This window comes from Saccopteryx leptura, chromosome 3 (genome assembly GCF_036850995.1).
Source record: "Saccopteryx leptura isolate mSacLep1 chromosome 3, mSacLep1_pri_phased_curated, whole genome shotgun sequence".
NCBI lineage: Eukaryota > Metazoa > Chordata > Mammalia > Chiroptera > Emballonuridae > Saccopteryx > Saccopteryx leptura.
In genome coordinates this window covers 22,875,007-22,890,386 of record NC_089505.1, presented here as the reverse complement: position 1 = coordinate 22,890,386, position 15,380 = coordinate 22,875,007, and the positions used below count along the sequence as shown (strand labels likewise).

General features: G+C 37.3%; 1 protein-coding gene across 7 annotated transcripts in view; it reads left to right on the top strand.

Moving 5' to 3' along the window:
• ADGRG6 (adhesion G protein-coupled receptor G6) overlaps window positions 1–15,380 on the top strand; it is a 141,261-nt gene that overhangs the window by 89,094 nt on the left and 36,787 nt on the right. For all 7 annotated transcript variants that reach the window (XM_066373107.1, XM_066373105.1, XM_066373104.1 and 4 more), the window contains 7 exons: window positions 3,138–3,280; window positions 6,328–6,439; window positions 7,524–7,588; window positions 8,187–8,397; window positions 9,370–9,541; window positions 10,904–11,047; window positions 13,176–13,295. In XM_066373107.1, coding sequence (XP_066229204.1) covers window positions 3,138–3,280; window positions 6,328–6,439; window positions 7,524–7,588; window positions 8,187–8,397; window positions 9,370–9,541; window positions 10,904–11,047; window positions 13,176–13,295 — 967 coding nt within the window. The remainder of the gene's footprint in view (window positions 1–3,137; window positions 3,281–6,327; window positions 6,440–7,523; window positions 7,589–8,186; window positions 8,398–9,369; window positions 9,542–10,903; window positions 11,048–13,175; window positions 13,296–15,380) is intronic.

The window sequence follows — 15,380 nt, the reverse complement described above, 5'->3', positions numbered from 1 at the left end:
TTTCTCTTGCTCTGTTTTGACTCTCTGGTAGAGAAATTAAAATAATGAGGTAGGAGAGAAACATTTTAATCACAAAACACATTCACATTTCTTTAATACTGACTCACCCTATAGCAGACTGGATACAAATGTACATATGATGAAAAATAATTCAGAAGTAGGACATTTGAAATAGATGAATTATTAGTGTTAGTATTTCCAGTTTATTTTTGATAATGTGTTATCTCTCATTTCAAAGAGAACTTCAAAGAAAAATAAATTGTTCTAGCTTTTGTAAAGTAAGGTATTTATGTATGATAGCATATAATAATATGGATAATAGGTGTCAATATATTTTCTGCATTTAAAGCCATCAGTTAATTTTCTGAAGTATTTATTTTAAACTTATATCAAGATCCTGAGTTAAGTAGGCAGATAATGTAATGGACATGTCCACTATATGTAATCAGTTGGCATATAGAAGACAGCTTCAGAGTGACATATACTGAAAAACAATCTAAAATTATAAATGCACTAAATTTAGTCTTTTTATGTACTATATTGCCTCTCCATGGAATAAAAAGAATTACTGGAAGAGCAAAAGTTGACATAAGTCTTGCACAGTTTCAATTGACTGGATTGAAATTATGGATTTACAACCATAGTGATGGGATACACTTCTTTTGAAGTCAGATATTCTTATTTTGATAAAATAAAAATAAAATTTTATGTGACAATTAACCAGAGAGTGTTTTCCTTATTTTTTTAATATATTCAGCATTAGAAAAATATATCTTTAAGGTTATATTTGAAGCTTATCATTTCCATATATATTCAACAGACTGGATCAAGCCATCTGTTTAGGGAGTTGTTTTCATTTTGTCATTACTTCTTGTCATTTATGAGCTGAAGAATAGAGTAATATATTTCAATACTATATTCTGGATGGACATTTCTTCTCTATTTAGCCAAATAATTTCTTCTCCAACCTTTACTGCTAGATCATATTGAGCCTTGAGTAACAAATCAGCAGTGACCAGGATCCCTATGCTGGACACAGTCTAGCACCTGGGGCAGCCCTACTTTGGAGTATCACCATTTTCGTTTACTTACTGTGATTCTTCTATGACCTGACAGGACTACAATCAGCCAACATAGTGCATGTCAGTACCTCAGGAAGTCTTGCCTGAAAGACATTTAAAATCATGGAATCTTGGTTTCCTGTCTGTCAAACCACTGGGTAACTTCACAGAAAATTATAAGGAGAGTGAACTAAGACAATCTATATCGGAAAACCCCCACATTTAGCTTTTCTTTCATATGAATTCTTAACATTGTTTGAAAATTTATTCATATAGTATTTTCTGCCTTCTCTTTTTTCTTATTTTCTAATGCTCTTGATAAACCTTTATCATCTCTCATCGTTTTTCTTAACACCATAGGCTACTAGTTTTACACACATTCTTGTTTCCAAACTTTTCTTTCAATTCGATTGTAACACTTAACACAGACCATACCTTTGGATAATGCAATCACATTCTATCACCTAGACAGACAAGAAACCAAAGCCACAGAGACTGGTTTATTCAAATAAAGAATGATTGATGGTAACAACAGATAGAACTTTACTTTGTAGAACTATAAAATAGTTTTAGTTTTCAGGATGAGAGGAGAAAACAATCCAGATAAGACCTGTGACAATGCATGGTTGTTCTTGAATTGCTGAATTGGGTATTCAATATCACCCACAAAACGTTGTGCGAATGATGTTCTCAATATTCAAGAGAAATAAAAGGTCACTATCCCAACTGTAAGTCTTAAGTAATTGGAGTGGCAAAGCTTTCAGTGATAATTTAATTTATTGTTGCCTTTTCATAGGCCACGTTAAAAATTGTTATCACAGTTGACCATTATATTCATATCGATGTTTGTCTCATCTTGAAATATGGCTTATATGTGAACATTATGAAGTAGATCATTTTAGAGCTAAATAGCTTTGCACAGTGAATTATAAAATCAGTAGAGCATTTTGTCCTTGAGATTAGTATAAACGTTTAGGTGAAAAACAGAACAATTTTTTAATTTTACCTAACCTTCAATAGCAAATATTTTATTTATTCTTTCTCTTCTTTTTAGCATTTTTATTGATACCCAACAGTTTTATAAATAAAATATGCAATGCTGCCTCACTGAGTGCTGTATTGTTATTTCCTTAGCATGCGGACAGTAACTGATATTGATAATATAATGACGTTATATTATCCATTTCTCCTCAGAATATGAAGCTAAAAGTTCTGTTGTAACCTAGAGCTTTTACATAGAAAGGAAATATTTCACCTCTACTTGGCAAATAATGTCATTTAATTTTACCTCAATATTGAATTAATCGTTGTGATTTCTGCTATTGACTATAGCTGTGATTATGGTCAGCTAAAAATTATATTATTTTAAATTTTAGAGCTAAAAGTTTGCGGATAGCTTTTAGGATACATCTCTGCTTCTCGTAAACATATGTTCTTTTAAAACATATATACGTTTTAAAAAAATCTATATTTCTTTGGTAATACGCTGGTCAATGACTAAGTATATTTTGAGTAATTACTGTGTAAATTTTCACCATGCAAAATATTTGCAGATGTTTTGTGGAGATGGAAAATCATTTATCACAATTTTGGAGAAATTTTAACACATTTGTAAACAACACTAAAGAATTTCAAAAGTCAAATGGTCAGTTTAGTCAAAATAGTTATAATTTAATTTTTAGAATAAACTTTATTCTAAGCTATAAAGAAACAGTAGAATTGACCATACATATGTCCCTTTCTTGCATGTATGCAGTAAAATATTTCTTAAAATGTTTTCAAAAGAAGTGGGGTGTTGAAAAATAAAATTTCAATGATCTCAAATGATAAAATATAGGACAATGTGATATATGATAGAATTATGCATGCAATATCCTATAAAATCTATTCACACTGAGGTATTTTTGACATTATCATTTATGAAACAACAGAAGTTTATGTGTGCCTTGGTATATTATTTTAGTGTCAATACTTCAAAGTCATCCCTCTTACTGCCATATTCAAATGTTGTATTTATCTTGCCAATAATAATAATAATAATAACTAACAACAGTTCTGTCTACAATGTTTCCCTAGGTTGGCAATTTGGGCTCTTCTAGTTTATAATGCTACCAACAATCTCAGTTTAGAAGAAAAAGTCATTCAACAGAAGATCTTAAAAAATAATGAATCCCTAGATGAGGGCCTGAGGCTGTTCACAGTGAAAGTGAATAATGCGGGTAAGTGCCTTTAATATTTTTATAGTATGCATTTTATATGACTATATATTCCAATTTAATTAAAACAACAAAAATAGTCTTCCTATGCGTGGTGTTTGCTTATTTAAAGCCATTTTTTTCTTGTAATGAAGTTCATCATGGTGGTGACATTGTAACAAATGGATGATATGGTTAACATAAAAGCTGTCCACTCAATGCTTATGAATCTTAGGGCAGAGGAGAGTTTATACTCTCTTTTAAGGATATATTATGAAACTACTAAAAGTATAAGAAGGATTGACCAGAATTGGCTCCAACTGTAGGAATAAAGAGAGTGTGTATATGTCCATATGAGATCATGAATGATGTAAATCAAATAAAAGGCAATTTCTTATTATGAAGCTTTTCCTTTTCTTTTGCCTTCTGTCTCCATTGGTGATGCCACTGCCTTCACAGGGACAGGCCAGAATTCAGGGGGTGATCCAGGACCTAGACTCAGTTCTTTCCTCGACGCCACTCACGCCCTAAGTTCCAGCCACACTCGTGGCACTGCTTGCTCTTCCCCCACATGCTGTGTTCTCTTACGCCTCCTTTCTTTGTCTTTGTTCCTTTCTTTGTCTTTGTTCACGCTGCTCTTCTCTGCTCTCGCCATCGACCTGCTCATGGCCGGCATAGTTTTAACGCCAGCCTGGAATCCTCTCTTCGGTAAAGCCTGTTCTGCTGCCATCCATCTTTAACTAGATACCACGGTATCTGAGCCAGCACTCCATGCTGTCCAGATACCCACAGCACGGAAGACATTAGAAGACCATAGTATTTAGCTGGAGTTATGTGTTCTCACACATATTTCCTTTAAAGAGGAATTTCCTCTGGCTTGAGAACACATCTTATTTTCCTTTGACGTCCCACCTCGCTCCAGCACCCAGCACATTGCCCAGCACCTAAATACTCAAATACATAAGTGAGTGAGGTTGGGTGGGAATATTTTAGAAAAGCAAGTGATCAAAACTATGGACAACAGAAAGTAAAGTTATTGTTCTAGTGTTTTCTATGATTGCAACTATATTTTGATTAGATACATTAGTGAAGATCAAAAGAAATCTTGGACACTTGGCCTTATACACACACACAGGAGACTGAAGTGAGGGACTTTGTCCTTAAGACTGTGGTTATGACTGAGGCCAGAATCACAGTGTAATGAAGAAGCAAGCATCTTCCCTTCTAAGAGGAACCACCCATCTCTAATGTGTCAACTTACACAATTACAGAGAACTTCTAGAGTTGGAAGAATTCAAATTGTCATCATCCACAGTTTCTGAGCCTCTATGGGAAAATGCTTGCTAATTTACAAACAAGCCTTCTTGCGGGTGGGGTGTGGATAGATACTGCCTTTTCACACATAGGAGTCTCCACAAAGAAGTACTTTGACAAATGGTGGTTTATATATTGATACTACTCACAAAAATTAGGGAATATTTCAAAATGAATATGAAGCGATAAAAAGAAAGAAGCATTTGATTTTTTTATTAAACAAGAACATTAGAAAAACAAGTGACAAGTCAAAGAAAGTTGTTTGATTATGCAAATGAGATGCAAAACCAGTGTTTATTTTATTGGTGAAAATGCACTGTACAAAAGGCTTAAAGTACTGGAGTATCTGCACGTTCCCCGACCCCCTAATCTTTCTGGGCAGTGTTTATGATAAAGGAACGCTGTGAGGACGGACCTTTCTCTGTCCTCGAAGGCTGGAGAATCCCAGAACAACTCTCTTGGGAAATCTAGACATGTAATTTATACCACTTAATTTAAATCCTGCAGTTGACTGTTTTTCTGTAAGTGAGTCTGTGAATAGAAGTTTCTACTAATTGAAAAAAAAAATAGTGGGTCTAAATCTTGACAATTTTAACGCTCAGAATGTAGATAAGTCATTGAAATGTTCAATTGGTGACTGCAGTAGTCTGGTATAACTTGCAATTAATTTTTAGTGCTGACATACAAGATTTTGTTTTTGTCATTGTGGTTGATATATTGATTTTATTTTGACCTTTCTTGTAAAATGTGAATTCTTTGTGGTGTGACACTTACTGAGAGCATTTTCAAACAGTGGGTGGGATGAGTTGAGGATGAAGGCGTGTGTGTGAGATGCATGGCCCTGGTCACAGGTCTCCTCTTAGTATTCCCTAACCAAGCTTCCCGGCGGAAGATGCCTTCAGAGCAACTGGAGCTTTTTCCAAAAAATATCCTAGCAACTCAGTGACAACACTATTGTATAGGTTATCTTCTTTGAAAAAAGATCAGAGGGGAATTTACATTTTGAAGTTTTCAGGACTGTTTTCATTTTATGTACTGTTTGTTTATTTATTTATTTATTTATTTATTTATTTATTTATTTATTTATTTTTACAGAGACAGAGAGAGAGTCAGAGACAGGGATAGATAGGGACAGACAGACAGGAATGGAGAGAGATGAGAAGCATCAATCATCAGTTTTTCATTGCGACACCTTAGTTGTTTATCGATTGCTTTCTCATATGTGCCTTGACCGCGGGCCTTCAGCAGACCGAGTAACCTCTTGCTCAAGCCAGTGACCTTGGGTCCAAGCTGGTGAGCTTTGCTTAAACCAGATGAGCCCTCACTCAAGCTGGCGACCCCGGGATCTCGAACCTGGGTCCTTCGCATTACAGTCCGACGCTCTATCCACTGCGCCACCACCTAGCCAGGCTGTACTGTTTATTTTTTGAATAGACCTTTATTGTACTCACTGTACTTGCTAATGATTTGCTTTAGAATGATATTTTCGCCTAAGTGTGTGTTTTTATTTGATTGTTTTGTAAGCTGTAATAATTTATCTGTAAGCTGTAAAAATGTATCTGGAATGTAGTAAATGGCTATTTTTTTCTAATTTCTAATTTCAGGTTTTTAAAAATGCTGACCATAAAATAACTAGTATTTTAGTAGTGCGTGACATAAATAGCTAATGGGAAGCACTGTTGTTCCGGTGTCCTCTTACGCCTCTAACTTCAGAGAATAGACGAACATATCTCGTGTTGGTCCTTGTGTTCATACAGGTTACTGTTTCGAGGAAGAGAACCCTGAAGGCTATAGATGGCCAACTGTTGCACCTCGTGACGCCTTGCTGCCCTGTCTAGGGAACCCGCACTTGATTGCTTCACGGACATGGTAATACTTTCACTGACTCTTGCCAGCAGTGTCCACACCCTCTGCCTTCCCAGGATGCCAATCTGCACCATGGTTCCCTGGCATTGCAGATTGTTTAGAAAGGAGGGCAGGAGTTTCTGTGTGTGTCTAAATCATAATCTCCATGAGGGGTAAAATGAAACTGGTAGGTTATCAATGAAACCATTTTTACTCCAGGCAATGTGCTATGTTAGCCCTCTCCAAATAACGATGGAGAAATTTTGAAACCGGAGGGTGATGGTCAAGAAAAATACTTCTTATATGGATGAGCCCAAGCCAACTCACAGCTTTTGAACACGCACCTGAAATTCCAAGAATGTTAAACTCTTGGAGTGGCTATTGTTGGAGGGGGGGGAGAGACAGGCAAAGGGGGAGGGTCCCAGTTAGGGCGGTCTGCTAACGGAAGCGGTCGGGGTAGAGAGTTTCTTAAGATGTTTAACAGAAGCCATGGACGGGCCCACGGTAAGTCAAATCCGGTTCTTCACCCTCCACCCCACCTCCAGCGAGGGTGTTCTTGGTGGGGGAATTCAGAAACAGAAACTTGGCTCCTGCTACCGAGTTTGACACGTGGGAGGGAAGACAGAAGCAGGCTGTAGAGACGGGCAGGCCTGAGAGTGAAGCATGGCTCTACCTGTGCCTGGCTGGAGATCTTGGAAAATTCCTTGACTTACTTTAGTCTGTGTCTTCATCTGTAAAATGTGGACTATAATCTGTTTTACAGAAGCATGTAAAATCAATGTCAGATTTTCCCTAGAAGGTTCTTAAAGCAATTCTTGACCCATGTTACTGGATGTGGCTTTACCCTTAATAACCTGATGTCTCCTTTGTTAGGTAGGCTCCAGGCTCTTGCTAGTATTTTGTTTCCACAATTCATATTCTTGACTTTTTTTTCCAATAAAAATTTTTAATATGAGTTTAATTTCAATGTGTTACAGATTTTATTTGCAAATGAAACTTACATAGAATTCAAGACAAATACTAAAACCTTTTATTAACTAATTTTGTCTGTTATAATGACATGTATGCCAAATATTTGTAACAGTGCTTTTGTTTGTTTGTTTCATAGTTATCGTGACCCTTCCAACCCATCGTCAATCTTCTGGAAGGAGCCTGATCTCTCCAATTGTTCAAGTAAGTGAATGATTTTCTTTAGTTCTCAAAGACAAATTGAAATGACCGCATACTTCATCGTTTTCAACCTCTTCAGACATGTTCTTCTGCTGTGTGATACCATTGTAATATGAAAATCTGGCAAATGATCTTTTTACTTAAGGTAGAAAATACCATTTTCCCTTATTCTAATAATCTGTTGTATTCATTCTGAAGGAGATTAGAAATAGTTTAAAATTTTTAAAGAACACTTAAAAAATAATATACAAATTGACATTTTTATCAGTTTTATAGTTTTTTTATTATTTTAAGTAACAAATACACAGTTATTCTGGGTGCACTTCTATTAGATCTAGAAATGAATATCTGTCTCTCCAAGTTACTCAACTAAGTCGCATAAGGGCACAATTCATATATTACTAAAGAGAGCAGTTAGTCTCTATTTGTGAAGAAGTATTATTGCCTTGTGAAAATTGTGATAAGGGGTTATACACAGAAAAACTTGATTTGCTGCTTAAACTAGGAAGTTAAATTTCATACTTTGTCAATCCTGGAACTGATAAAAAAAAAACAAGTAAAACTTTGTATGTTGTTTCTTCTGCCTTTTTTTTTTTTTTAGAGGAAGCAAATGAAGTTGCCAATCAAATTTTAAATTTAACTAGTGACGGGCAGACCTTAAACTCAGACAACATTACCAACATTGTTAAAGAGGTCAAAAGGATCGTGAATAATGAAGAAAACATTGATGAAACTCTTGGCTCAACTTTAATGAATATATTTTCTAATATCTTAACCAGTCCAGACGAAGACTTGCTTGAGTCTTCTTCTGAGTAAGTATTTTTTTTTCTTTTGGTGAGTAAAATTTATTGGATATAGGTGTTGTTATATAATTTTTTACATATTTGAATGCCTTTTACCAAAATTTCATAATTTAAATTTCTAAAATATCAATTGTTATTTCTCAAGATCATTCATAAAGTAAACTTTTAAGTTCACTATTTTTTTTGAGATATATTATATACAAAATAATGAGACATATCATCTGGCAAGATATTAAATAGTCCCAGAAAAGCATCATCAGTATTTTATTTGCATCTGAGAAATGGTAACTGGGGTTAATTTAAAAGATGAACAGATTATCACAATATTTACTTATGATCTTTTTTTTTCCCCTTGCAATGGAGATACTTAGCAAACTCACAGCTTATAGGCATAACTTGGTTACTGTAAGTCATTGTGCTATGAGCTGTGGTATGCAATTGCCACAGCTATGTTATTGTGCTTCTGAAATGGAAAGATCTAAAACAGGAAGAAAATGTACCTTTTTTATTCAATTCGGTTTGTTTTTAATATGTTACTGTTAAGGTGTTTTTTCTATTTGTTTTCAACAAAATTTCTTTGATGAAAATTTTATATTTTTGGATAAGGTAATCTATAAACTATATTTTACAGTGTCTTGTAGTTCAAAAAATACTTTTACACATTATTTACTTTGATTTTTTTCTCAGTTATGAGTACATAAGCATATTTTTCATTTGAAGAAAGAAAGACTAAGATAGGTTAAAAATAGTATTTGTTTAAGATGATTTAATTGTTGATCTTTCTTAAAACATTTTTATCTCTTGAGAATGTATTTACCACTATGATTCTATATATTAACTGCTAATGTATTTTGGCTAGTTTTCTGAAATCAGACAATTGATACACAATTTTATTTGGTTCGTATACTGTCTTGTACCAAATCCTGTGTGTACAAGTACCTAAAACATGTTAATTAATGATGATATTTGTCATTTCTTTAGAGCTTTGAAAACAATTGATGAATTGGCCTTCAAGATAAACTTAAACAGCATCTCACGTGTGAATATTTCAACCCGGAATTTGGCTCTTGGAGTATCATCTCTATCTCCGGAGACTAGTGAAATTTTAAATTTTAGCATCAGTCTTCCAAGAAATAACGAATCCCGTTTCCAGGTATGAGCTAGTAGTTTCTTTAACTTTAACTAGACAGATAAAAACTTTCTGCCCACCTACCAGTTGCTCTTCAAGAAGATATTGGTCCGAGGGATGGCAGGCAGGTCAGAATGCCAAGTAAGGTTAGTAGTAGGTATGGGGACACATAGAGGAGCTATATATCCTTTCAGAACCTAGGTGATAGGAGTGGGCAGCTTACTTTCTACAAGGTGACTGTGGAACTCAGTGTGAAAGTGTGAGTCTACCCTGTTGGGAGTGGGAGTTGGGATAAATTCGTTTAGAAGAATGAATTTTATTAAGGGCCCCGTGGTAGGAAGCAGCATGGTGTGTCCTCTCTGCCAGGGCTTTCCTAGGTGAGGGTGACAGTCACACATCTGGAGAATTGAACAGCTTGAAGGATCCCATTCCCAGGGTTTCTAATTGAATCAGGCCAAGGTGGATCTCCAAAATTTGCCGTTTCACTGAGTTCCCAGGTGTGGCTGATATTGCTGGCCAGAGGCTCAGACTGGGAGAACCAGTGATGTAGAAGGCTGGGAATGGCAGGTGACAGTGAGGCCGGACAGGAAAACTGGGGCCAGGGTAATGGAGATCCTCTCTGACCTGTTCAGGTGACACTTCAGAAAATAAGTTTTAGCTTTCCGCTATGTGCTAGACAGTGTTAGCCACATGGGCAAATGATAGAAACATTGTCCTTCACATGGGAGAACACACAAGGGTCATGTAACACTTCTTAACTGTGGAGAGAAACCAAGATGAAATATTTAAAGATTGGAATATGTGGAAGCACTTTATTCAGTGTTAGACTCTGGGCTCTTTGGGGTAATTCTGTGTGCCCCTTTGAGAGTGAAAAGTTAGTCACCCTCAGTCTCATTTCAAGTGCAGTTGTAGGAAGACGCTCTTTGGCCTGATCTGTGGGTTCAGGAAAAATGGCGTCCTTGTGTGTTCATATAATTTCAGCTGCTTCCTCTATGCAGAGATAATGTATCTTAGCAATGAAACAAATTAACTTTCATTTTCTTTGTTAGTTATTTTTCATTGCATGTTTTGAGAAAAGCTCAAAATTTATTAATTGTAAATCTAATTCTTAATGTTTGAAAATGTTAACTGATTTGTAGATTTGTCAATTGCCTTAGTTAAAATCAGTGCATTTCCTGTTTGGCCGTATTTACAAAGCTGGTTGAGATCCACACCTGTGTCCGGAGGGGATTCACCATTAGGGCAGTGACTGATAGAGGGGAAGGATAGCGCTGGTCCCAGCCAAGGGGATGCCTGCGGCTGTTTTGCCTTACTCACTGTGTGGAGTCAAGTTGCCATTGCAATTTCATTGTGATTACTTGGCTAATATGTCTCTGTGTGCCACAGATGGATTTTGAGAGTGGACAAGCAGACCCGTTGGCTTCTGTAATTTTGCCCCCCAGCTTACTTGAGAACTTAAGTCAAGAATATCCTGTAATGGTGAAAAGAAGAGCACAGTTTACTTTCTTCTATAAAACCGGACTTTTCCACGTAAGTGTTCATTATGTTATTTTTCAATGGCAAATTTAGGGTTTTTTTGGCTCAAAACAAAAGTAAGAGCTCAGCTGTCTTGGAAATATTTATATATCAAGAGGAAGAAAAAATAGCCTACTGTATTTTGTGAAAAGTGAAAAATTTTAACATCATTGTTTCAATATCTTGTTATAGATAATTATGTACTAATGAACAGATGTGTTTATTTAAATATTTTTTAATGAATCAGATATTAAATTAAGACTTGCATGATACAATTGTAAATGGAATTTGTGGAGAAGCTACGACTTCTTATTCCCTTTGTTAAATACTTTCTGCTCCCCAGCAGTTTAGATCTTCAGAGTTACAGAAATTGTGCGTCAAAGGAAAGGTTTGGTTTTGTCTTGTCTTGTTTTAATTCAGTGGGAAGCACTGTTTACATAATGAGCAGCATTCTTGGCTTTAATCAGTTTTCCCATTAGGATTTCAAGTGCCCTTTGGCCTTCACACATTCCCAGAGTGGAGTGGCATTGTGCTAAGCACATATTATCATTTTTGTTGGCATCATTTCTAGATACTAGAAGTCCACTGCCAGCAAACACTGGTGACCTCCGGTTGCCTTTGAAAGTACAACCCCATCTAGAGCAGCTATACTCAACCCTTAAAAAAGAGTAAGTGTTATCTATAAAATAGAAGAGACCAGTATATATATTAAACAATGAGATCTATATAAGAGAAAGTGGCCAGTCTCAGGGAAGGTAGGGTGGTTCCTAACAGACCTGCCCTGTGCGTCACACGTGGAGGAATGGCAAAGTAGGCCACAGGTAAGAAAAAGGAATACCATAGAATTATTTACAGTAACTAATTTACAAAACTTTACCATTTTTATCAGCAAAAGTGTTAAGAAGAAGCGCTGTAAAAATTTTGAGTAGATTAAGAATGTAATTACATGTAATTATTCTAAAGGACTTAATAGCTATGAACACATCAAGCTGCCTTTGTGAAAATTATTTAAGGCTTACAGTAATGTCAGCTTTAAAAACAATCCCGGAGAGATGCAGTAGGTGTCACACAATAGGAATCATGGTGCAGACAAGGGTGTCCATTTAGAGGAGAGGTGGAGCCCAGCGGGAAGGGTAGAGGACAACTCTAAGAGTTGTAAGACCCTGTCTTTATTTCATTTCGAGTCTAACCTTCTCCACACCATCTTTTTCTTCTCCTTTGATACTTCCCAGTCACTGTTGTTATTAGGGAACATATATTCAGTTTTTAAAGTAAATGCATAGCAGAGCAACACAAATTTAAGGGTTCTATGGTTCTCTCTTTACATAGTGAACAAATTAGTATTTTGTTCAGTGAAGGCTAAATATTCCCAAGCCATAGCCGACTTTATTGAGAGTGACCACACAAAAAGTTATAAAAAGCTGTATTTGTTTAGAGGAAATCCTGCAATCATTCCAATTAATATAAGCTGTAACAGAGACATGCAGGAGGTTTGACAAAGGGAAGAATGTAGAAATGTCTCACTGGAGAGAGACAGTCTAAGTCCCAGTCACCTTGCAAACAGGTTCACCAATTTGGTTTTCTGACAGTCTGGTCTCTGACGTGGAAGCCACAGCAAGTCTGCATACAATCAGGGGCGGTAGACGTTCTGGAAGGGGCTTTAATCCACTACATCCCATGTAAACTAGTAAACATGTCAGGCTTTTGGCGTGGGTGTGAGAGATGAATTTTCATTTTTTTCACAATGTATTTTCTTTGTACTTCTCCAAAGGAAAACGACTTCATCTATTTTCTAGGGCAGGGAAGTGATCTAATTGTTTCACAGCCTTCTATGAGTTTATATTATTTATGAGTTTGCATTGTTTCAGATGTTAACTGGCTGGCATCAGCCACAGCAATCAAGATGAAGTTTTATGAACATCAACTTGCTACATTGGCTAATATGTTCTCTCCGTGTATTCAGTACAGTGAGGGAAATAGCCAGGCTCTGGCAGGAAAGCCAGAGATTTGAGCTTATAAACAGGATGTTCTCTACTTCAAGATCTTAAGTGTAAAACCTGCTGACCGTTTGCTTATTTTGGAGCAGCAAAATAAAGTAAAAGTGTGTACTTCTGACTAACACACAGTTTTTTTTCTATTAAAGGATGTGGAGACCAAGAAAGGCACCTTAGTGAGTTACGTGATGGCGTGCAGCATTGGAAACGTCACTATCCAGAATCTGAAGGATCCAGTTCGAATTAAAATCAAACATACGAAAAACCAGGTAAGAAAACCCTACAAGTGACAATGGAATAGAAGCAGAATATTTTAGAGAAATATAGGGTCTTTTTTTTTCCTACATGGAAAGAAGTAACTGGTACTATTTTTTAAGAAGAGCATTTTTCCTACCGGGGGCGGGGCGGGGGGGGAGCAGGGAACAGCTCATCAGGGAAAGGCCTAATGTTGTGGCAAATGATGGCTACTGGTGGAAATTAGTCTTACCTAGAATTCAGTAATTGGAAGGAGAATGGGAAGAAAGAAAGAGGTCGTTATTTCTGAATACTGACATCTATTACTTGAGAAAATTCGACACTGATGCAGATGAGCAATCCTGCCATTAAAGGTTTTGGTTGTTTTATATTTATTTTTCACTTTAATGATTTCTAACTTTGCAATTACAGTTACATACAATATTATGTTCGTTTCAGAGATACAACCCAGTGGTTAAACATTTATATAACTCAGAAAGTGATCACCCTGATAAATCTAGTACCTATCTGACCCCATACACAGTTCTTGCAGTATCATTGACTGTTTTCCCTAGACTGTCCGTTACAGCCCGGTGACTGTTCTGTCACTGCCAGTTTGTACTTCTGGGTCCCTTCACCTTTGTCACCCAGCTCCCCCTCCCAGCCCACCTGTCATGTTGGTTGTTTGGGTTTGTTTTTTTTTAACGTCAAGAGCACTGCTACAGGAAAAGCACGGGGGGAACAGGGTTGATTTATTTTTTGAGAGGTTAACGGTTGTCTAACATCTTGGCAAATGCTCTTTTAATTGCTTCATTACCCGGGCTATCATCTGCTTATCTGATAAAACTACCGGGGGACTCGTATTGCCCCAGATGGCCCCGCACAGGCTTTGTTCCCCCCTTTTATAGAGGGTCCCAGTCACGATTCTGCCATTTACTAGGCGGGCAGGAAGGCGGGCGGGAAGTGAGCCGGCGATAAGGACCGAGGCTTGGAAGTTAGGTCATCTAAGAACTAGCTCTGCCTTGTCACAGAACCCTCGGCCCTCCTTGTTTTACCCTTTGGCCTCCTTTGTTTGAACTCTCAGCTTCTTCATCCAGAACGAATTTTTTTTTATTGTGATAAAACATGCATAAGAAAATTTCCCAGTTTTTCTTTTCTATGGAATTTATTGGAGTGACATGGGTTAATAAAGTGACATAGGCTTCAGGTGTACAGGTCTGTGCACACCATCCGTGTATTGTACTGTGTGGTCACCGCCCCAAGTCAAGTCTCCTGCGTCACCATTATTTCCTCTTCAGCCTCTTCTGTAGTTACCGCGCTGTTGTCGGTGTCTGTGTGTTTTGGTTTTTGTTTGTTTGTTTCACCCCTTCATCTTTTTCACCCAGCCCCCCAGCACAGCCCCTCTGACAGCTGTCGCTCTGTTCTCTGTATCTCTGAGTCTGTTTCTATTTTGTTTGTTAGTTCATTTTGTTCATTAGATTCCACAGATGAGTGAAATCATAGGGTACTTGTCTGTCTCTGACTATATTATGTCACTGAGCATAATGCTCTCCAGGCCCGGCCGTGCTGCTGCAAAGGGTAAGGTTTCCTTCTTTTACACGGCCATGTACTCCATTGTGTAAATGTACCGCAGCTTCTTTATCCACTCATCTACTGATGGGCCAGAATTTATTATTTTTACGGGCACAGTTCAGTGACGTTGAGTACATTCACAGGGTTTGGCAACCATCACCTCATCCATCTCCAGAACTGTTTCCTGTTCCTCAACTGAAACTGTGTGTACCCCTGAAATAACTCCTCATTATCTCCTCCTCCAGCCCCTGACAACCACCATTCTCCTCCATCTCTTTGAATTTAACTACTTTAGGTACCTTGAGTAAGTGGAATCTTTCAGTATGTATCCTTTGGGGAATGGCTTATTTCACTTAAAATAATATTGTTGGCCCTGGTCGGTTGGCTCAGCGGTAGAGCGTCGGCCTGGAGTGCGGGGGACCCGGGTTCGATTCCTGGCCAGGGCACATAGGAGAAGCGCCCATTTGCTTCTCCACCCCCCCCCCCTCCTCTCTGTCTCTCTCTTTTCCTCCCCCAGCCAAGGCTCCATTGGAGCAAAGATGGCCTGG